The sequence below is a fragment of the Protopterus annectens genome, chromosome 9.part0 (genome assembly GCF_019279795.1).
Source record: "Protopterus annectens isolate FY-2018-M chromosome 9.part0, PAN1.0, whole genome shotgun sequence".
NCBI classification, from domain to species: domain Eukaryota; kingdom Metazoa; phylum Chordata; order Ceratodontiformes; family Protopteridae; genus Protopterus; species Protopterus annectens.
In genome coordinates, this window is record NC_056743.1 from 1,960,531,178 (window position 1) to 1,960,553,872 (window position 22,695).

General features: G+C 43.2%; 1 protein-coding gene across 1 annotated transcript in view; it reads left to right on the plus strand.

Moving 5' to 3' along the window:
• Nucleotides 1-22,695, plus strand: part of ATP13A1 (ATPase 13A1) — a 1,617,817-nt gene that overhangs the window by 1,324,019 nt on the left and 271,103 nt on the right. The window contains exon 24 of the mRNA XM_044084778.1: nt 5,758-5,869. Within this exon, the coding sequence (XP_043940713.1) occupies nt 5,758-5,869 (112 nt within the window). The remainder of the gene's footprint in view (nt 1-5,757; nt 5,870-22,695) is intronic.

The following is a 22,695-nucleotide window of genomic DNA, read 5'->3' on the forward strand; positions in this document are numbered from 1 at the left end:
GTACTATACAAATCAACATTGTGAGTATGTATTGTACATATATAGCTCTAAAATTGATATACTGAAGGACATAACAAAAAGTCCATCATTCAATCAAGAGATGTATATTATCTGAACTAGGTATCTAAATAGTAGAATGGACAGATGTAGTGAAATATAGTCATCTAATATATATACTAATTAGGTGCAAACATATGAATCCTGCAACGTAAAGTATAAAAAATGGATGTGAACAATAAACATATATAAATAAATGCCACATCGACACAAAAAAAGTAAATCACAAACCAACTTAATATGTGTTTCATAAGTGATCATAAGTGTTTTTCAGCACCCTTTCTATATGCAATAAAGCATTTGGAACTGTATTTGCTGGCCTACAAGTTTACTAAACCAGAAGTGAATTTACGGTTACATATCCATTCATCAGAATTACTTTCGAATAGGGCAAAGAGGAAGTACTTTGCTCTGTGTGGAGCAGAAGACAGTTCCACAGAAGAGGAATTCTGCATGATATGCACCTGTCCCTCCAACATGTTCTATTTATGTTGCAGAAGAGATTGATATCCCTTGAGCAGATATCCCTTGAGCAGATATCCTTTGAGCAGATGATAATAGGAGATTACTAGGTTATCGACCCGGAGGTCATTTCAAGACATCCGTTTCATCTCAATGTAATGCCATAGAAATGTTAATACCCAAGTTTGCGTTTATTAATGACTGCCCATGTCCATGAGGGTTGTGGGCACTATTCCCAGTAAGAATTTATGGTGCCCCATCCACTCATCCAGGTTCCTCTTGAACAGTCATAGAGGTGCTCTGTTTCACATGAGTAGGTAGCCTATTCCAAAGATGTGGCGGTCACTGGGAGTTCTGTCCCTCCAACATGTCCTTTTTAAGTTGCAGGCCATATTTAGGTCCCTGGAATGGGTAGCCCTAGTCCCATTTGATTTACGGATGTGCAGCAAGTTCATTAGGTTTATGTCTGAGATTGCTCTTTAAGCCAGGCGTAAGTCTCCCCTAAGAAGTTTATACGATGCAGGGTATAGTGACCAGGACTTTAGTCTGTGTACGCCATGTGCGGGAGTCCCTTGATCTTCTTAATTAGAAACTTCTGAGGTCTCTCCAGTTGCTGCAGATACTTTGTACAGTACGTGCCAAACGGGGAGTTATACTCAATTATGGGCCGGATTACTGACAAGTTTAGAGGGGTTATAACCTCTTTTGCTGTTCAGGTTATGCCTTTACAAATCAGGTGTGCTACGTAGAAAGCCTTCCTTACTATGGTAGACGCATGGTGGTCGAAGTCAACTTGTGATCCCGGGTCCCTTACCACTTCGTGGGTACTTAGGTTATTGTTGTTCGTTTGACAGTGTGAAGGCATATTGTGCCAAAGGGAATGATGATACATTTCTCAGCATTCAATTTGGGACCATGACTAAGACAGCAGTTGTTGATTTGCTTAGGACCCTACTGGAGTATGCTGACATCATTTGGGGATTCAGTAATTGCACCCAATTTGCAGTTGTCTGACATGATTATGGCACTACTGGATTTACAAATGTATAATAGGTCTGGGCAAGATAGGGTCTGTTAAGTTATTGCCCTCTGCCCTTTCTTACTCTTCCATAAAAATTTGTCAAGAGTTACAGGGCTTTGAGATGGCCCACGTAGTTTATTATGATTTAGACCCTTAATTTTCTTTATGAGGGAATTTTGTGGTCATTCCATTTGTGACAAGTGTTGGAACAAATATGTACTGAAGGGCCTTGTACTCTATGTTCGACTTATGAGTGCCGAGTACAGTGGGATGATTACACCACTGGATCTGGAAGACATATCCATAGATGTAAGCTGTATGATTAAAATAGCACTTCCTTACAGTCATGGATAAGTGGTGATCAAAGGGCTTATTGTTGCCAGCATAGCTTCCCTGATCCATGACTACAGGATGAATTTTCAGGGGTGTGTTGCCTGTGATTGTTACAAGGGGAGCCATGATTGCTGAAAGATAGTTATATATTTCCTGGCATTTAGTTTTAGTCCACAATTTTGACATTAGCTATTTGTTTGGGACAGGCCCTCTTGGAGGATCATAGTGTCCTCTGGTTAGTATGTTGGCACCAAGTATATAGTTATCTGCATACTTGGTCAGCCACAAACCCTTAGCATTAGCTTTGACCTCCAAGACGTAAATGCCAAAAAGGAGTGGTCCAAGGACTGAACCTTCAGGTATACCACTAGTGGCAGATTTTTTGGAGGAGGGATAGCCCCCTCCCCCCAGTTTATTTCCTGGGTTCTATTTCTCAGCCAGTTTGCTATTCAACTGGTTTTCTTGGGATTTACATTTAGTTCAGATAGTTAATATATAATGCCAGTGTGTGGGATAGAGTCAAAAACCTTTACAAGGTTTAGATATGTGGTGTGTATTCTGTTTGCCCTTATACATTGCTATAAAAACTTTTTCAAAAAGTTGACCAAGTTAATAGGCAGGGTCTAACACTGACGAATCCAAACTGATTTCGGTGGAGAATTTGTAGGTTACTTATATCCTTATTTATTAATTCCATAATGGTCCTTTCCGTAGCCTTACAAATGAGACTTTTTAGGCTTATGGGAATGTAATTACCCTGGCTTATTGAAGCACCGCCTTTGTGCAAGGGAATGTCCGTTGCTGTCTTCATTCATCCTGTTTGAAGCCTGTTTTAGAGGATGATATTAATAGCATCTTTAAAGGATCTGTCAAAGTCATGTTTCAGGTTGGCTTGCAGGCAGTCGGTTTATTATCTGGCTCCATAGAAGTAGTGTTCTTGGCCTTAGCATCTCAAGGACTTATTCTTGGGAGATTTATAGAGGGTGTAGATCCAGGTATATCATCTGAGAATATTGCAGGGTGGTAATGTTTGAGCTAAATTTTTATGCTAGTAGATCGACAGTGTTCTCTGGGTCCAAGTATATGATATTTACTGTTAGCTCTGTACTGTGCTGGGCATTGTTTTTGAGGTTTATGTCATAGCTGAAGAAGACTATATGGTCATCCTGTACCTGTGTGTATTTTTTTTATCTTGCCTCTGACTTTGTTTGATGTGATCAGGGTCCACTGTACCTGTGTGCCTTTTTTATCTTGCATCTGACTTTGTTTTATGTGATCAGGGTCTACAGTTCCTTATTTAGTTTAACATGAGCATTCTTTTATTGTACGGTCTGTTTTTATAAGGGTTCCATGATAGAGAGGTTGTTTTTGAATTTGGCATTGTTTATTTCTGACGGGAACAGATGCATCTGTACATCTATGTTTACATATGCATAGAATTTGGGGAGTAAAAGATTCTGCATAAGCAGTAGTGTTGTCAAGATGGAAGGGGCTTTTTAATTTAGGCAGGTCATCACTCAGTTTTACTAGATTAGCCTTCACATAATCTCTGAATATTGAGGTATTGGAAATTGTTTCTGGTTTCACTTTTATGGTGATTGTATCTGATTTGACCAGGGAGAAACTTACAGTTGGTGAGAAGCATAGGTGACCCGTACTGGCAAAGACCGAATGCAGGATTTTGTGCCCCCTGATTGGGATACAAACCAATTTGTCCAGACAGTTTGTATTGATGAAGTCCAGAAATTTCTGGAGATTAATGTTTTTCAGGTTATATATGTCCCCCAGTTTATGGAGCAGTAGTCTGAGTATCCTAGGCGAATGATGTTTGGCTTAATATTTAGAGATTCCACACTAGTTAGGTATGAGATGTGGGCTGATGAGGGTAGTTAGCCATGATATAAGGGGTTTTGTTACTAGTAAGTTGGCATGGAGGAGTTCTAGGTTATCTTGTCAGACGTATCTGGAGGGTACATGTTTTTTTCAAAATATGGAGACACTGCTGCCCTTAGTGCCTTCAACTAATGTGATGGCCCTCGATGTGTGATAGGCATTGGAATTCTGGACTAATGGAGTGCTTTCATTGGTCTTCAACAGGTCTCTGTGAAGATGGATATATCTGTGTTTTCCAGGGTAATGAGTGCTTGTAAGAAGAGGATTTTTTTTTATGTTATTTGGACTCTGTTTTGTAATGTTGGAAGCTTTAGAAGCCTGACATTGCCTAAAAAAGATACTGTAGGGGATAGACAAGGACTTAGCTGGTATACAAAAGCCTTGGTTGGGGGTTGATAGGTACATGCCATTCCTGGCAAAGCGGTTAGAATGGTCCGCTGTCTCCTCCTAGACCTAGGCTGATTATATGCACATAGAGAATGTAGACATACAGATATGTATCTATACATACATGCATTTATAGATATAGACATGTATGTTTATATGTCTGTATTTGTGTCTGTGTGTGTTTTTTGTGTATAAGTATATATTGTACCACCTTTGAATGACAGCTGTTGAAAACAATAAACCTTTGTTCATATTTTGACATCATTCTTAGTGATGGTAAAATGCTGTTCAAGGCTGAATTGTTACTAGCCTTAGACACATTCTGAGAGCTCCTTCATATCTCTCATGTCTCTTTTCATATAGTCCTGGGAGGTAAGTCATTTAATTACACCCATGTGTACTGTGACTGTCATATGTGTGCTTGTGGTGCAAGGTCTTGAGTGCAAATACTGGCACAAATATATTTCATTTTTACCTCTGTCTTGGAGTGTTGAAGCCCCGACTACAGCCTCAACAGTTCAGATATGACCAGAGGCCAAGTGCTGATTGAGAGTAAGAATCCATGATTGTCTTGCCCATTGTTGGAGGATTATACTGGGAGAGTCCTGCCACAACAGTGCTACCTAGGAAATAACCTGGAATTGCAGCATCATGCAGAAATACTCTGGGGAGGAGCCTACCAAACAGTGACTAGTACACCAGCAGAAAATTAGTAGAGTACGAAAGCATACCTCTTGCTCAGCATAGGCAGGCGTAGTGCACTTTCTGGATAACTGGAGAAGGGTGTTGGATATATATATATATATAATATGTGTGTGTGTGTGTGTGTGTGTGTGTGTATATATATATATATATATATATATATATATATATGTGTGTGTGTGTGTGTGTGTGTGTGTGTGTGTATATATATATATATATATATATATATATATATATATGAGTGTGTGTGTGTGTGTGTGTGTGTACACATTTATCAGAAAACTTGAGGAAACCATGAATAACTGCGTACTGGTACTTGACTCTCACCTGTTGCATGGCAGAAGTTATGTGGGTGCTGATAGGCTATTGGCCACCTAAAAGGAACTCCTCCAAAAGATGTTGATTGGTAATAAGCCTGGCAGGACAGGAGAGTATGTGCATCAAGAAAAGTGAGCTTTTGATGATCGTAATCACCAAAAAAATCAAGAAAAAGAAAAAATAGACACAAGCATTGACCTCCAACAGAGCTCATTTACAAAGAAAACAGTAAAGTATTTTTCTCAGAACTAGATACCAAATGGGTATGATGAGAAACAGGAAGAGTGTACATTCAGGGAGGATCAAAACAATTTCAGAGATAGTGACCACCTGAAATACTGTCAGCAGAGGTGTTGATGGTGACAGAAATAGTGGAATGAGTTGAGCCTGTGCTAAACATTGCCAGAATAATATATAAATCAAAGTGAAGATTGTACGAAGTGATGCATTGATGTATTGAAGTAGGCTGCATTTTCAACAGAGAATTAAAGATATTGAAGAAGCAATGCATTTTTGAAGTAATTACCTTTCATCACATTTTCAAAAAAACAGACAGCATGCTGAGATGATTTTATTTTTTGCAGAAATGAAGAGTTTGTCGATCTGTACAAGGAGTTTGAACCTAGTCTTGTCAACAGTACTGTTTACATAATGTCCATGTCAATGCAGATGGCTACCTTTGCTATTAACTACAAGGTAAGGCACACAAAATGTGACAGATGGAGTTGTATTCTGTTTGTGTTTATGGGACTGTTGTATCGAAGGAGGCAGCTTTGTTCATTTTGTGACTGATTCTGATCCAGTGGCTGTTAACAGTAATGTCACAGTGGTGAAGTACTAATGTGAATCAGTTCACTGAAATCTAGGAACAGTGACATTGTAGTGCTACATGGGATGTCATTTGTTCAATAAAACATGTAGATTTTCACACTTTAACTATCTTACTATGTCCAGCAAAGCGGGATATCTTGCATTTATTTGAAAGATTACACTGTCAGGGTATAAATGTGGCATATTTTATAAAAAAAATCTGTACTATCATGAACACAGCCTTTTGTGCCATACCATTCTGTAAGAAGCCTCTGGGGGTGGGGTCAGAGCAGCTCTTGCACATCCATTCTAGTGTACTTTAAGGACATTGCAGTAGAAATGAGTTGACGAAAAGAGAATGTGAGCCTTTTCAAGTAAAACACCAAACTGTGGAATCGTCAATCACATCTAGAAACCATACATCCTGAGTTGTTAGTGGTTCATGTGGTTTAGATGCTGGGTTGGGGATGTAAGTGCAAATGAGTGGCTTACTTCAGCTTGCCTTCCCATGAGGGGGGTGGGGGCAAAGGTTCTGGTTGCAACAGGGTGTACTGCAATGGAGAGTGAGATGTCTCCCAAGCTGCAGGCAGACTACCATTGTGGGTTGGTGGGGCAATGGCTGCAGTGTCACCCTCGCTTCACCCATTTAAGGATTCCCCACTCCCTTGTATCATAAAATTCCCACTCTTGGCCATGTTTATGATGCCCCCATCTTTATCCTGTCTTAAGGGGGAATGGATAAGAGGTCATAGACCACAAGGACATTCTGTCCCTGAAAAGGAAGGGGCCCGCCTTACAGTTATATAGTAAGAGTCAAGACAGGCACTCTGTTCTATCCAAGTAATAGGAGCACCTATGTCTGTGGAAAGAGGAACAGGACACCAAAAAGGAAATGTAATGCAATTTGGTAGAACTGTATCAGTTTTGACATACTTGAGTGCAGATGGATGCTTAATGCACTGATGTTTCATTTTTTATTTCTAAATGATGACGGATGGATACTGATATGTAGAGCAGAAGAGAGACAGATAAAAAAAATGAGGGGGTAAAGGCAGGTGTCCTTTATGGGGTCGAAGTAAATGCTCCTTTCCAGAAGAATTAGTAGCACATAAGTATGATGGAAGGATTATAAAATGCCTCTTTAAAGCTGTTTTTAATTAGGTTGATATTTTATTCTATGAAAGTGTACATATTGTGTATAAAGTTATTTTACTTTAGGAAAAAAACCCACCTGGACTGCAGAGGAATAAATACCTACCCAGATGTGTCATGTTTGATTGGCAGGCAGAGGAGCTGGAGGGAGTAGAGCATGAGGGTGGGAGTGAGTTTTCTCATCCTGGAGTGGAAATGAAGTGGCTTTACTCACTGCTTAGGCAGTTTGCATTGGGAGCTCTATGTGGTGCATTGTGAGCAGCCTGGGCCAATGGAACATGTTGCCATGGAGTAGCTGTGTAGGTTATGGGCAGCCAAGCAGGAAAGCTCACATGCTCCTTATGACAACCCTCCACCTCTGGGCCAGTAATCAAGGAGCCCCAGTCCTCACCTGTGGGGAGCGTTCACTGGGAAGATAACAGATACACCCACAATATCTCCAGATGCAGCCCTTTGCATCAAGCATAATCAAACACAGTTTTCCTTAAGAGCACACAAGGGAACACGGTCAGTCCAGGGCTGGTTTCTCTCTTTTTCTCCAGATCTCCAGTAAGACTCCCTACCGGCACAGCTATGGAGTTGAGTCCTTAGCCAGGATTCCAAGCCAAGTCCTCCAACACTCTCTTTGTCCAACCAGTGCTTCATGTTCTTGCCCAAGTAGCTGACACACAGAGTTTTGAATCACACAAACATGCACACACGTACCTGGGAAAGGCTGGCACAGGTTTACTAGCTATGCCCCCTCTTGCCCAGACTATAAGGTAATTATCTCTGCCACCAGAACCCCTCACTAGCTACTTTAAGGCCCTTAACAAAAGGTGTCCAATTTTACTGAGTTAAATTGATATTAATACAAATGGTAGTCTGACCAAGAGCTAGGTTATTAGGAGTAGCGCAGACAGTGCCACCAAATAAATATGCATATAGTTTCAAAACTTAAATATCTCTACAAAGGCCAGCCACAGTGAAAGGTTTAAATATATTTAATAATAATAAATAAAAGAACAAGACAATATTAAATATCTATTCACAGTGACATCACAGTTCAAAATCACAGGCAATATTTAAAATAACATTTGAAGGACAGATACTGACAAATAAAGAAAAACAATATCTAAACTAAGCTTTACTGTATTCTGGACTGTTACATCACTGGAAATCCCAGACCAATAAAGGTTCTGCATAATACGTCTCTTGGTACGCTTTATGCCCATATGGCCTGCAAAGGGAATGTCATGGGCTATGGCTAAAAGTACCAGATGGTAGACTCTCTGGGCACTACCAACTGCTGTATTCTCTCGTCCTCTAGCCCTCCCTCAGTGGTCCATTCTCTATACAGTAACCCTTTGTTCCAGTATGCGGACTCCCCTTTTCCTTGAGAGTTAGGCGCCTCCCTAGCTACCTCCCTCAAGCCTTGTAATGTAAAGTCTGCGAACTGAGCCTGACTCAGTTCTCTTTGTAACCCTTCCCAGCTCCCCTTCCACAGGAAGTCTGGTATCCTGTGACAGTGGTGCCTCACTGTCAGCCTGGGCACTACTACTCACCTCTACTCTTGCAGTCAGTCTGTTCAAGGGAATATCAGTACCCACCAGCAGCTGTGGCTCACCTTCAGCCTCATTGTTGCATGGTAGTTCTCTCTCCTCACTAGTCCTGGCGTCAGGTGTGTGGTCTGTCTGGATCCCCCCAGGCTACCAGACCCAAATGCTTGTCTCCAAACATGACTGCATATAACTGCATGCACACAAGGTACTGCATTATCAGAATAATTCCCTATCAGGACATCTGCAGGGATATCCTCAAACACACCCACTTGCTTGCTTCCTTTTCCACCCTGCTGGTCAAGGTGAACCCTAGCCAAAGGTATTTGGAATGAGGGCCTTCTTGAAACTCTGACTTTAGTAGACTGCCCAAGCAAGTAGTGCTTCTCTTTAACCATTGCAGTCCTCACAATGGTAAGGTCAGAGGCTGTGTATGTCTAAGCAGTGTCCTGTTTCCCATCTAGTAAGATAGGATATAACCTCTTGTGGTAGTTTGGTACCCTTGTTGTCTCCAGACAACTTACTACTGGCATTCTGTTGTTCCCACTTCCTGGCTCCTCCACCTTTTGTTCCTCACCTTGCCTCAGTGGACATCTATATGCTACATGGCCCCACTGGTTACATTTAAAAATTTAACCCTTGATCCTGGCCGTGTATATGAACTAATGGCTTCCCCTGTTACTGGCGGACTCTGTTGGAGTGGTTTAGGCTGCCCACCATGGGTTCCCTTATACCCATGTGCAACACTGGGTATCCCTTTTCTGTGCAGTGATGCCCTGCTTGCTAAGTATAGGTCTGCTTTTTCCCCCAACTCATCTGCAGAGTTGCATTCCCTGTCTGCCAATCACATTCTCATGTCCTCAAAGTGCTAAGGGCTTGTTCCCTCACCAAAAGGCCTGCCAGCTTTTCAAAAGTTGTGACCTGACACCCACTCACCTACCTATGAAAATAAGTTCTTAGTTCAGCAATGTAATCACACACACTTTCACCTGCCTTGCATCTATGCTCACTAAACTTTTTCCTGTAAGCTTCAGGTGTTAACTTAAAACATCCTTAACTGTATTATAATTTAAGCAGTCAGTATCAGACAGTTTAGAAACAGCAGTTGCAGCTTTAGCATGTTGTTAAGGGGGTGAGGAGCTGTACCCAGAGCCCTCGGTCAACATTGTACTGTTTGCATACTCTTTCAAACATATGAATGAAACTATCAAAATTATCACCTTCTTGGTACTGAAGAAGAAGTATACTGACCTTTATTGCTAATGGGGTACAGTTACTCCCTTCTCCATTTCCTCCATGACCCTGGTGAAGTCAGCATTTCCTTTTCATGTTGCCTCTGCCTCTCATTTTCTTCGTGTTTCACTGTTGCAGTCATTACATTTGGGTTATTTGCTTGCAGGTAGCCCTCATTCAGCCTGATTAACAAAATCTTGAGTCCTACGTCAGTTGCTGTCCCTTCTTCCATGACGTCAGGGGTATAAAACATGAAGCTGACGCCATTACATCATTCTTTCTTGCCTTGCAGTGCCCAAAGCAGAAGTAGTTCGCAAGTGTCGGCCAATTCCTGAAATTTTCATTTTCGAGTTTCAGAACCGAAGTCTTCAACTAAAGCTAAGTACCCCATTGGGGAAACATTTTCTTGCTCCTTACCGATGTCAGTAAAAGTTAATAATTGCATTACATGTGGGAAACAAATACCTCATAAAGATTTTCATTCTTACTGTATTCTTTGCCTAGGCCCTGACCACGATGTACCTTGCTGTCGGTTTTGTGCTTTATTTAATCGGCGCACTATCCGTCATCGGTATATTTTCGCCTCTAAATATTTTGGTTCTCAGTTTAATTATCCAGAAATGTCGTCGATTAGCCATCCGACTACCGGGATTCCGAAAAAATGCAAAGATAAAGACAGAGACAGGCCGCCGAGGTCAAAACTGCTGACGACGCTTCTCCTAAGCCAGATGCCAGTTCGCCAGTACTCAGTGAGGTGCTTTCGCAGCCCCTGATACCCACTACTTCTGATTCGTCGGAGTCCGTTATGCCACAAGATGCTTCAACTATGGAACCCGCGGATGTCTCTACCTTGGATGGGTCCAGAGCCGCTGTGCAGGCACCGACTTCTGAGGGGGTATTCAGGCCTACGGACTTGCATATTAAACCAACGCCTCCTTCTTTACTTAGGCCTAAATCTCGGTCCATGCCTAAAATAACGACTCCCAGGCCACATGCTCAGGCCTCTATGCCTAAAAAACAAATGATAAGAATGGCTGAAGATCTAATAACTCTAATCAGGGGTAGCCAACCCCCCCCCCCTTCTAAGAGGCCTAGGACTGAAGTTGATTATGAATCTTCTGATCAGGATTCTGTATTTTCTGATTCTTCTGATGATCTGGATTTGCCCTTATCTACTTATGAAGATTCTCATGCAGAGGACTCCATTTCCTCTGCTTCCCCTCCTGAGGATTTTTCTTTTGGGGAAACCTTACATACTCTAAGGGAGCATTTCTACTGGGAAAGCCAGGATTTTTCTGATTCAAAAAAGAGGCTTCGGGATTTCCTTCTCCTACCTCAGCATAGGCCTTTAGCTATTCCTCCTGTAGTTTGGCCCCTAATTCCCTGCCTCCTGCTCCCAGAAAACCTGACAGATACTACAGGATCCCTGAGTTCCACAAGTTCCTTTTTAAAAATTCTATTGCAGATCCATAGACTATTTCACAGGGTTCCAAGGGCATTAAGGCTTCTACTGCTAAAAATCCTATCCCTTCTGATAGAGACTCCAGAGCCCTAGATAGATGGGGTAAGAAGGTTTACATTTCTGCAACCTTGGCCATTAGGGCTTTAAGCTGCCAGTTTCATATGTTAAAGTATCAGCAACATGTTATTGGACTGCTCAAACAGAAAATGATGTTGAGTCCTGACTGTGTGGAAAATAAAGAATTACAGGATGTTCATCATGTTACACTGCTGCAGTCATTACACTCGGGTTATCTGCCGTCAGGCGGTCCCGCAGTCGGCCAGAGTTCCAAAGTCTTGGTCTGGCATCAGTTGCTGTCGCTTCTTCCCTGACGTCAGAGCGCCAGGGGTAGAAAAGATGCAGCCGAAGCCATTTTCTTCGGTCTTTCTTGCCGCGCGGTGCCCGAAGCAGAAGCAGTTCGCAAGTGCCGGTCGGCCGACTCCTGAGATTTTCAATTCGAATTTCAGAACCGAAGTCTTCCATAAAGCTAAGTACCCCGTTGGGGAAACTTTTTCTTGCCTCAGACCGATGTCAGTAAAAGTTAATTGTATTTTTTGTGGGAAGCAAATACCTCATAAGGATTTTCATTCTTACTGTATTCCATGCCTAGGCCGAGACCATGACGTCACTGGTTGTCAGTTTTGTGCTAAGTTTAACAAGCGCACTATTAAACGTCTGATTTTGCCCGACATTATTTTGGCAGAAAATTCAATTACACCATGCCATCGGAGCAGCCGACGACCGGAATACACAAAAAGCGCAAAGACAAGGACAGGCATCCGAGACCCAGACCTGACGACGAGGCCTCGGCTAGGCCAGTCACCAGTTCTCCGGTTTTCAGCGAAGTGCCTTCGCAGCCCCTGACGACCGCTGCTTTAGAACCACAGGCTGCCTCCGACTACCACGTGTAGATGGCTAGGCCTCCGGATACTCTACCGTTAGGCCTTACCGAGACTATTCCTTCAGAGGAATCCGGAGCAGTTGAACAGCCCTCAGCTGCAGAAGGTGTATTCAGACCGACTACACTAACTATTAAATCTTATACTTAGTCTAAAACTCCTTTAAAAATAAAAAAGCCAGTACAGCATTCACCAGGACAGGCCCCAATGCCTAAGAAACAGATGCTCAGAATGGCCGATGACTTAATTACTCTGATCAGGGGTTCCCATCCCCCTCCTGATAAAAGGCCTAGACAGGATGAAGACTATGAATCATCTGACCAGGTTTCCATTTCCTCAGATTCCTCAGCAGATCAAAAATACTCTTTACCCCCATATGAGGATTCTGATGCTGAAGAATCAGTCCCTTCAGCCTCTCCTCCAGAGGACTACTCTTTTGGGGAAACCTTACATACTATGAGGGAGCATTTTCACTGGGAGGGACAGGATTACTCAGAATCCAAGAAAAGGCTCCAAGAGTTCCTTTTATTGCCTCAGCACAGACCCCTTGCTATTCTGCCAGTATTAGACATTGTGGATGATGTGAACTCTGAATCTAGTTTAAATCGTGAGTCTTTACCTCCAGCCCCAATCAAACCAGACAGATACTACAGAGTCCCTGACTCTCACAAATTTCTTTACAAAAGCCTTGTTGCTGACCCAGAAACCATTTCCCAGGTTCCCAAAGGGGTTAAGGCCTCTACAGCTAAAAATCCAGTTCCCTCTGAAAGGGATTCTAGAGCATTAGACAGATGGGGAAAGAAAGTATGCACTTTTGCAACTCTAGCAATGAAGGCCTTAAATTGCCAGTTTCACATGCTGAAATATCAGCAATACTTGATGTCTCAGTTATAACAAAAAATGCTTCCAAATTCTGAGCTTCCTGGCTATAAGGAAATGCAGGATTTATTGCATGCAGCAGAACAAGTGGGCAAACATACTTTGCAATGTGGATTTGATTCATTAGAAGCCTCTTGTAGAGCAGCAGTTACAGGGTCTGCCATCCATAGGCGCATGCTTGGTTAAAAGAACAAAGTTTACCTGCCATGTTAAAGCAAAGTTATTGGATGCACCTTTACAGCAGGATGTTTTATTTGGAGTTAAAGCAGAAGAAGTATTAAAGAAAATGGAGGATAAGGCAAAATCTATGCAAATGGTGAAGGATTCCTTGCAGGTTCAGCCCCCTCGTTTTAGCAGAAATTGGCCAACTAAAAATTGGTCCTTTCCAACTACAGACAGACCTCAGAGGGGCAGATACAGATGCCCAAGAGGCAGAGGTCAGCCACAAGGCTCTTACAAGCCTTGCCAATGGAGTACTTCAACCCAGAAAGGAGTGGAAGACAGGCCACACCCTTGTAGGAAACAATCCCAATGACTTTCCCCTCCAGCTGCCAAGCACCTCTCTCTTTGCAGCTCCCTTGGGAGGAAAACTAGCACTTTTTGCACACAATTGGCATTTGATCACCAAAGACAAATGGGTTCTAAATATTGTATCTCAAGGTTACAGGTTCCACTTTCACACTTTGCCAAGACTAAAAGGAATGCCAAACCTGCGCCATATCAATGGGCAGAGGGTCAAAAACAAATGACAGCACTCATGGACATGAGAGCTATTCAAGAGGTACCAACACAGGAACAAGGACAAGGATTTTACTCAAGACTCTTTCTGGTACCCCGAAAAGACAAAGCCTGGAGGCCCATTCTGGATCTTTCTGTTCTAAATACTTACCTGGAAGTTCCCAAATTCAAAATGTTGACACTACAGCAGCTTCTGCCCATGCTGGGTAAGAAGGCTTGGCTAGTAACGTTGGACCTCAAGGAGGCATACCTGCATGTCCCTATCAGACAAAATTGCAGAAGATACCTCAGATTCTTAGCAGGTTCAACGCATTACCAATTCTCTGCACTGCCCTTTGGCTTATCTACTGTGCCCAGGGTCTTCACAAAATGCCTGGCACCAGTAATTGCATTTTGCAGACAAAGGGGAATTTAAATATACCCATACTTGGATGAATGCCTTATTCAAGCAGAAAGCAAGGACATTCTTCTAAAGCATCTGGCGTTTGTAAAAAGCTTACTAAGTTGCCTAGGGTACACAGTAAACGAAAAGAAGTCAAAACTAGTGCCCTCACAAGAGATAATATTCCTGGGTGCCAGCTTAAATACAACGGCCCAGTTGGCTTATCTCACGCCAGACAAACAAGGACAACTGACTCAATACTTTCAATTGATGGCAACAAAAACCCAACTCCCTGCAAGAAAAATTCTGCAGGCCTTGGGGTTCATGGCATCTTGCATACTACTAATTCCATATGCCAGACTGCATATGAGGAAGTTACAATGGTATCTGAAAAGCATATGGACTCAGCACTGCCACAGTTTGGAAGCAATAATACCGCTCATCCACTGCCTTCAACAGGAGTTTCAGTGGGGGGCACAGGCATGTCACCACAACAAGGGACAGCCTTTTACTTTACCCACAGCCAGGCAGACATTAACAACGGATGCATCGGATTACGCCTGGGGAGCAATCATGGCAGGACAGTGTATCCAGGGCAAGTGGACCACAGACCAAATGCATCTCCACATCAATCAAAAAGAGATGCTAGCTGTACAAAATGCCCTGACAGCTTTCAAGGACAGTCTGTATCCAGGACAATAGCTACTAAAAATGGACAACACCACAGTGATGTGATACATAAACAAGCAAGGGGGCACACATTCCTACCCCCTATTCAGACAAGCAATGACTTTATGGAATGCAGCACTGACCTATCAAGTTCAACTGCAAGCACAATTCCTGCGAGGAAAGAAAAATACACTGGCAGACGACCTAAGCAGAAATATCATGGATCCTCATGAGTGGAAACTAAATCCACAAGTATTCACAATGATAACTCAGAAATGGGGGAGCCCAGACATAGATCTTTTTGCCTCCTCCCTGAACTACCAACTACAGAAATTTTGCACAAGGACAAACCACACACAAGCATGGAAAGTGGACGCCCTATCATTCAGTTGGAAAACACTAAAAGTTTATGCCTTCCCACCACTGTCTCTACTAGCAAAGGTACTCCTGAAAGCCAGACTAGAAAAGCCACAAAGCATCCTCATTGCTCCAGACTGGCCACGACAGCACTGGTATCCAATATTGAGGAACATGACTCAAGGCCCAGCATGGATTTTACCTCAAATACCTCATCTTCTGACTCAGCAAAACAATCAGATCCTACACAGCCAGCTCAAAACCTTAAATCTGGCTGCATGGCAGATTACTTAACCAAACAGGCAACACTCCTCTCTATAGTTGTTATGGATGTCATTTTGGAGGCCAGGAGGCCCAGCACCAGGAAATCATATTCAGAAAAAACGAAAAGATTCTGCGCCTGGAACCAGGCTCAAGGCCTAAACCCTCTTGTCCCAAATATTCCTCAGGTATTACAATACTTAACTGAGATGCTGGACAAAGGTCTTTCCTTTTCATCTATTAAGATCTACGCCTCTGCTATTTCAGCTCATTACAACACGGATCCTCCTATTTTTTCACATCCATTACTAAGACAATACCTCAGAGGGGCAAAAAACATAAGACCGCCCCGGAGAGCACCAACACCAACTTGGGACCTCAACTTTGTTTTGGAAAAACTTACTCTACCACCTTTTGAGCCAGCCATTTCAGCAGAATTTAAATTTTTGTCATGGAAAACTGCTCTGCTGCTGGCAATAACTTCAGCACGGAGAGTCTCAGAGTTACAGCCACTAATGGCAGTGGAACCTTTCATCATTTTTCATCAAGACAGGGTTTCCTTAAGAACAAACCCTACCTTTATGCCAAAGGTGGTATCCAGTGTGGCTCTTAACCAAACCATTCATTTGCCCACTTTTTATCCAAATCCCCAGAATAAAGGGGAGAGGCTTCTTCATTCATTGGACATACACAGGCAGTTACGTTTCTACTTGGACAAAACAAAAGCTTTCAGAAAATCTGAGCAACTGTTTGTATCCTATGCTGCAGGATCACAGGGAAAGGCTATTTCAAAACAGACCATTTCAAAATGGATAGGACACTGTATCCATTTCTGCTACACACAACATGGAAAAACTGTGCCTAACAACATTAGGCCACATTCTACCAGGGCTACAGCCACCTCAGCAGCCTTTCTTAGAGGAGTACCAACCAAGGATATTTTGGAAGCTGCAACTTTGAGTTCAGTGCACACCTTTACCAAACATTACCACTTACCTCTATACTCCAAATCCAGAGCTGGCTTTGCCACTGCAGTTCTGTAGGGCCTCATAGCCACTCCTAACCCTATATAGACCCAGCCACCCAACCTCAGCTTTGGGATTCAACCCAAGTGTAATGACTGCAGCAGTGTAGCACAGTGAACATAGTACAGTTTTGTACCTACCACAAATGTAGATGTCCGAGTGTATACACTGCTGCAGTCCAGGTTACCCTCCCTCCAACCCCACTTTCTTAGCTGGGACTTATGTATTGCCTACCTATTTGGGGGCACCTGACATCTGGGGCAAGAAAAACTGAAGAAAATGGCGTCAGCTGCCTCTGACGTCAGAGAAGAAGCGACAGCAACTGATGCCGGACCAAGACTTTGGAACTCTGGCCGACTGTGGGACCACCTGACGGCAGATAACCCAAGTGTGATGACTGCAGCAGTGTGAACACTCAAACATCTACATTTATGGTAGGTACAAAACTGTACTTTATGATTCCTCTACTTCCCTGCCTGAAAACAGAGCTACTTTGGTGGATTCAGTAGCTTTCTGTACATCCAGGCCTTACCCTTGTTTTGCCCCAGACTTCTCAACAGCTTTTCATTGATGCTTCAGACACAGGCTGGGGGGAACCTTTGCTTCCAGGATGGTTCAGGGCCTGTGGTCTCCATCTCAGAAGAGGGAGAACATCAACATCAGAGAAATGAGGGCTCTGCTTTTAGCTTTGCAGACTTTTCATTCTGTTTTCCAACCAGGTCCTCTAAAGATCTTTGCAGACAACACCACTGTCCTCTGGTACATAAACAAGTGTGGGGGACCAAATCTTACCTTTTCTGCAGGTTAGCTATCAAGGCATGGGAATTGGCAAATCAGTACAAGGTCACTTTTCATGCTATTTACCTACCCCTCTGCTCAAAATTCTGTAGGACATGCTTGGAGTTTTGCATTAGTCCAGGAAACCCAGTACTAGAAAGTCTTACATTTCCAAATGGAGAAGATTTTCTATTTGGTGCCTTAATAGAAGTCTAGATCCACTTTCTATGGGCATTCCAGTAGTACTTTTAACCTGTGTGAACTGCTTAAAATGGCTTATCATATTCCTCAATGAATGTCCACTATTCTGCTCGTCTGCAGTTATCACTTCCTTTAGCTTTAAGATTGGAAGTTAAACTTTTCCTTAAAGGTGTCCTACATATTAAGCCTCCCAGGAAAACAGTTCCACCTTCCTGTCCTAGAGAAGCTAACACTGGCTTCTGTTGAGGCCACAGTTTCTGCTTCTTTAAGGTTTTGCACTTGGAAAACTGTGCTTCTGGTTGGTTTGACTTCTGCTAGGAGGGTCTCTGAGATTCAGGCTTTGATGGCATCCCCGCCTTTCTTGGTTTTCTACAAGGACAGAGCTTCCTTGTGAACCAACCTTTCCTTCATGCCTGAAGTGGTGATAAGATGTCTCTTATTCAGTCTATCCAATTTGCCTACCTTTTTTCCTTCTTCTCAGTCCTCTAGTGAAAAAAATTTGCATACTCTAGCTGTACATAGGCAACTTAGATTTTACCTGGACAAGGCTAAAGCTGTCAGGAAATCAGATCAGCTTTTTGTGTCCTTTTATCCCAGAGCTCTGGGTTTACCTGTTTCTAAACAAACAATTTCATTTTGGGTTTCTAAGGCTATTGTGTTTTGTTATATTTTTCATGGTAAGCCCCGCCTACTTCTGTCAGAGCCCATTCCACTGGATCTATGGCTTCTTCGAGGGCTTTCTTTAAGTGTATGGACACTAATTCCATTTTGGCGGATGCTACTTGGTCTTTGCACACCTTTACCAAACATTACAAGTTGGACACTATTGCTAGGGTTATTCTCCATGGTTTTGTGGGAAATTCTTCCTTCCAGCCTTCCTCTGCTCTTTCCACCTTCCAAGGTTCCAACAAAGCTGTGGCACTCTCCCATATGTAAAGAATACTACAATTTTGAATAGAAGGACATAGAATAGTTGTCTAAAATCTTACCATAACCATAGATGTCCTTCCTTTCTATGTTGCTTTATTCTGTCCCTCCCGCCTTCCCCCTTCAACTTGTCACTTCTCTGGATGACTTATTATTTTGCTTAGGTCTCTTGTTCCTCATGAGGCATCCTTGTTCTGAGGATGGTACATGTGGATGTCCCTTTATGGCTAATGTTGTCATTAGACGTGCGACATCCCACATACTGGCAGTGGCTAAAAGCTTTTTTTTATACTGGCCAGATGCTGGATCATAGGGCAGAAAACCACCCATATGTAAAAATACTGCAACATAGAAAAGAAGGACGTCTATGGTTATGGTAAGATTTTACACAACTATTGTTTCTCATGAGCCCTCTACTGCTGCTCCAACAGAGACCAGTACAGCTCTTGAGGCCCTGAGTCTTCTACTGAACGATGACTTGATGAACATTGGGTAAGACAGCGAGTTGTAGCCTGCTATAGGTCACTAACCATGTCCCAAGACTCGCACTCCACGTTCCTGTGCACCCTGCAGAATATTAGGGTCCAACCTAACACTCTTACTAGGCAACTTCAACTATCCCTCCATTAACTGCATAAACTACTCATGTACCAGTACATTTGCCCAGCGTTTCCTGGAGTTCATTAATTCCAATGCCCTGGACCAGCTCGTTCTTACCCCCACTAGAGGTAGCAACATCCTTGACTTGGTCATTGCTAACATGGGTGACCGTTGCTCTACGCCAGTAATCAACTCCTCCCTGGTTAGATCTGACCACAAATTAATCACCTTGGAAATCCACATCCCTCCCAACCCCCCAGCAAACGTAACCACCATGAAAAACTTCTCCAGAGCTAACTTTGGGATCCTAAAAACAGAGGTGGCTAACTTCACCCATACAAATGGAGAATAGTTGCGTGACTGCAGAATCATACACCAATGCACTGTACGAACACGTACACAAATGCATGGATCTCGCCATACCCAATAGAACCAAGACACTCTCCTCCAAAAAAAAGAAGCCAATCTGGTGGTCCCCTGCCATAAGCAAACTCTACAACAGAAGGAGGAAACTGATGCGGAATAAGGTGAAGTCCCAAGACTGGAAAAACTCCCTTATCTGCCTCAGCAAAAAGTTGAGATCCCTCATTAAATCCTCTAAAGCTAGGTATGAAAACAGAATTGCGGCGGATAGTAAAGACAACCACAAGACCTTCTATAGTTATGTAAAGAATCTCCACATCAATACCCAGATTTGCTCTGAGCTGCTGCACAATGGTACCTTCTATACCGAGCCAACAGGTACTGCCAGTATACTGACCGACAGATTCAATGCCAACATTACCCCCTTCTCCCCCCAAAGGACCAATCACAATACCAGTAGATTGCCAGGCACCCAGTATTACTACTGCACAGGTTAAAACAGCACTGTCCAAGGCCAGGAATACAGCTTCTATGGGATCTGACAATATCCCTGGTTATGTTCTACATGAACTACTGAGTGAACTGACACCTCACCTGTGTGCCCTCTTCAGTCACAGCCTCACCTCAGGCTTTTGTCCCTGCCGAATTGCGCACTACTACAGCAGAGGAGGAGCGACTACAGACCCTGGGAACTATCGCCCCATTAGTCTGATGAGTCTGATATGCAAAGCTATGGAACGCATCATCATGGACCTAATAAACAAGCATATAGGGAATCTCCAAACTCTGGATCCTACACAGTTTGGTTTTGTGAAGGGTAGATCATGCCTGCTTAACTTGGTCAACTTCTTTGAGTCAGTCACCAGAGCTGTAGATGAAGGCAAGGTGGCTCATACAGCCTACCTTGATCTGGCCAAGGCTTTTGATACCATTCCCCATTCAGGAATCATAGAAAAACTCACTAAGCTTGGCATCAACCCCTATATCACTAGGTGGGTTGTAAACTGGCTCACAGATAGAACCCACAGTGTGAAAGTAGCTGACTCAAAGTCGGACTGTCAGTTAGTCACGAGTGGAGTCCCATAGGGTTCGGTCCTGGGTCCTCTCCTGTTTGGTGTCTACTTGTCTGAAGTCCAGGCCAATGCGAAGGGACTCTGGCTGACAAAGTTCGCAGACGATTGCAAGTTGGGAGCTATTATTAACTCCCCAAATAATGTTGACATCCTACAGAATGGCCTCACTGTGACCAACGACTTAGTGTCAGAACCATGGTTTTAAGCCCAATGCCAAAAATTGTGTCATCATCCCCTTTGGGAAAAATCCAGTTCCCATGAATTACCACATTGATGGTAGTCCACTGAACACAGAAGTCGTTATAAGAGGTCTGGGAACACAGTTGACAGCAACCTCTCTTTTGATCACCACATTGCCACTGTGGTCTGAAAGTCCTTCTATGTGGCATTACTAAAGCTTTTGCATCCAGGAAGAAAGACGTCATTGTCTCCCTCTACTCTTACCTCCTTAGGCCAATCATAGAGTACAATGCCTCCTTTGGCATGTACCTCACTAGACACCTGCAAGAACTGGAGAGGCTGCAAAAGTACCGCACAAAGAAGATCCTAGGCCTTAAACACTTGTCCTCTATGGACAGACTCAAAAAACTCCAACTATTCTCTGTTTCATATCGCCTACTTAGAGGTGATCTCTGCTTGACTTACAAAGCCATGTCTGACCCAGCTCTGTTAGAAATGCTACATCTAAAGAAATCCCAATCCCTCCGCACCAGACGCTCCAGAGACCTCAACCTCATTACCATAATTAACAGAACATGCTGGAGGGACAGGTTCATAACCCAGAGACTGCTCATGCTATGGAACAGACTTCCCATACATGTCAAGCAGAGCACCTTGCTGACCCTCTTCAAGAGAAATCTTGATGAGTGGATGGGAAACAGAAAATTCAACCCGGGGATAACACCAGTGGCTCTACTCGACAGAGGCACTGGGAACTAAGGTTGAGTGGCACAATGCCAGGGTAATCCTATGGCTCAGCTTGTAAATGCCCCAGGGCCATTAGCCTAGTACACACCTGTGAACCTATGAACTCATGGTCTCAGAGGGCCCTCAAAGAATACCTCAGATCTTTGTGCAAGAAGAGATTTCCTGATTCCTTGATAGAAATGTGCCAAGGCTCATAATCCCCTAAGCTGCTCTAGGCAGACTTCACACCTAAGAAGAAAAGGCAAAAACTGAAGCACTCTGTGTCCCCTTCTATGTCCAGGGGAAAATAATGGATTGATTTTTCTCAGGGGTTATTCAAGGCAGTCCTGTCTCTGAAGCCTTCTTCCTTTGTGACCCAGCATTCTCAGGCCACACCACAGAAACAGGCTTTAGATTCTTTCCCCTCTGAAGAGAAACCAGAGGGAGAATCTGACCACTCTCGACTACTCTTCCTAGTTACACTGTCCAGAACAGTTGTCCTCAGATGAGGGAGACATTCTCTCATTCTGTCTTTGTCTCTCTCTCCAGATTCCCCCCTGGAAGAAGCCTCCTTTGAAAAAATCTTACAAAGCACAATGAAGGATTTTGAATGGCAATCCAGACAGGTGTCTGAGATGCAAAAAAGACGCTATGACTTACTAGAGATGAGCACTCCTGCACTTCCTCCGGTGCTAGGTGCCTACCTGGACGCCTTTCAAGCCAACTCTTTGGCACCTGATTCTCAACCTCCTGCCCCAAAAAGGCCAGACAAGTTCTACAGAGTTCCTGCTGAACTAAAGTATCTCTACAGAAACCCTGCGGCAGCCCCAGCTGCAGTATCAGTGGTCTCAGATAAACCCCTTCCAAGCTGCTATTCTCCCCAGTGACATAAAGACAGTCGAGGAATGGGTAGGTGTGGTAATAAAGTGTATACTTTCTCCACTTTAGCTTTCAGAGCTATAAACTGCTAAACTGAAATTACCAAATACTTAACTCTCTCTGCTTACAGTCCTTAAGCTTAAGATACCGGAGTCAAAACAGCATACATAGTCTGTAGTGGTCCAGGCTTCTGAAATAGCCAGACACAGTGTAAAATGCAGCTGTGATGCTGTGGATGCCTCTTCCAGGACGTCTTCTACTGCCTCAGCAATCAGGCGGTGTATCTGGTTACAAGGCCAACCTCTTCCCAAAGATTTCAAGTCTAAGATTCTTGATTCCCCCTTGGATAACA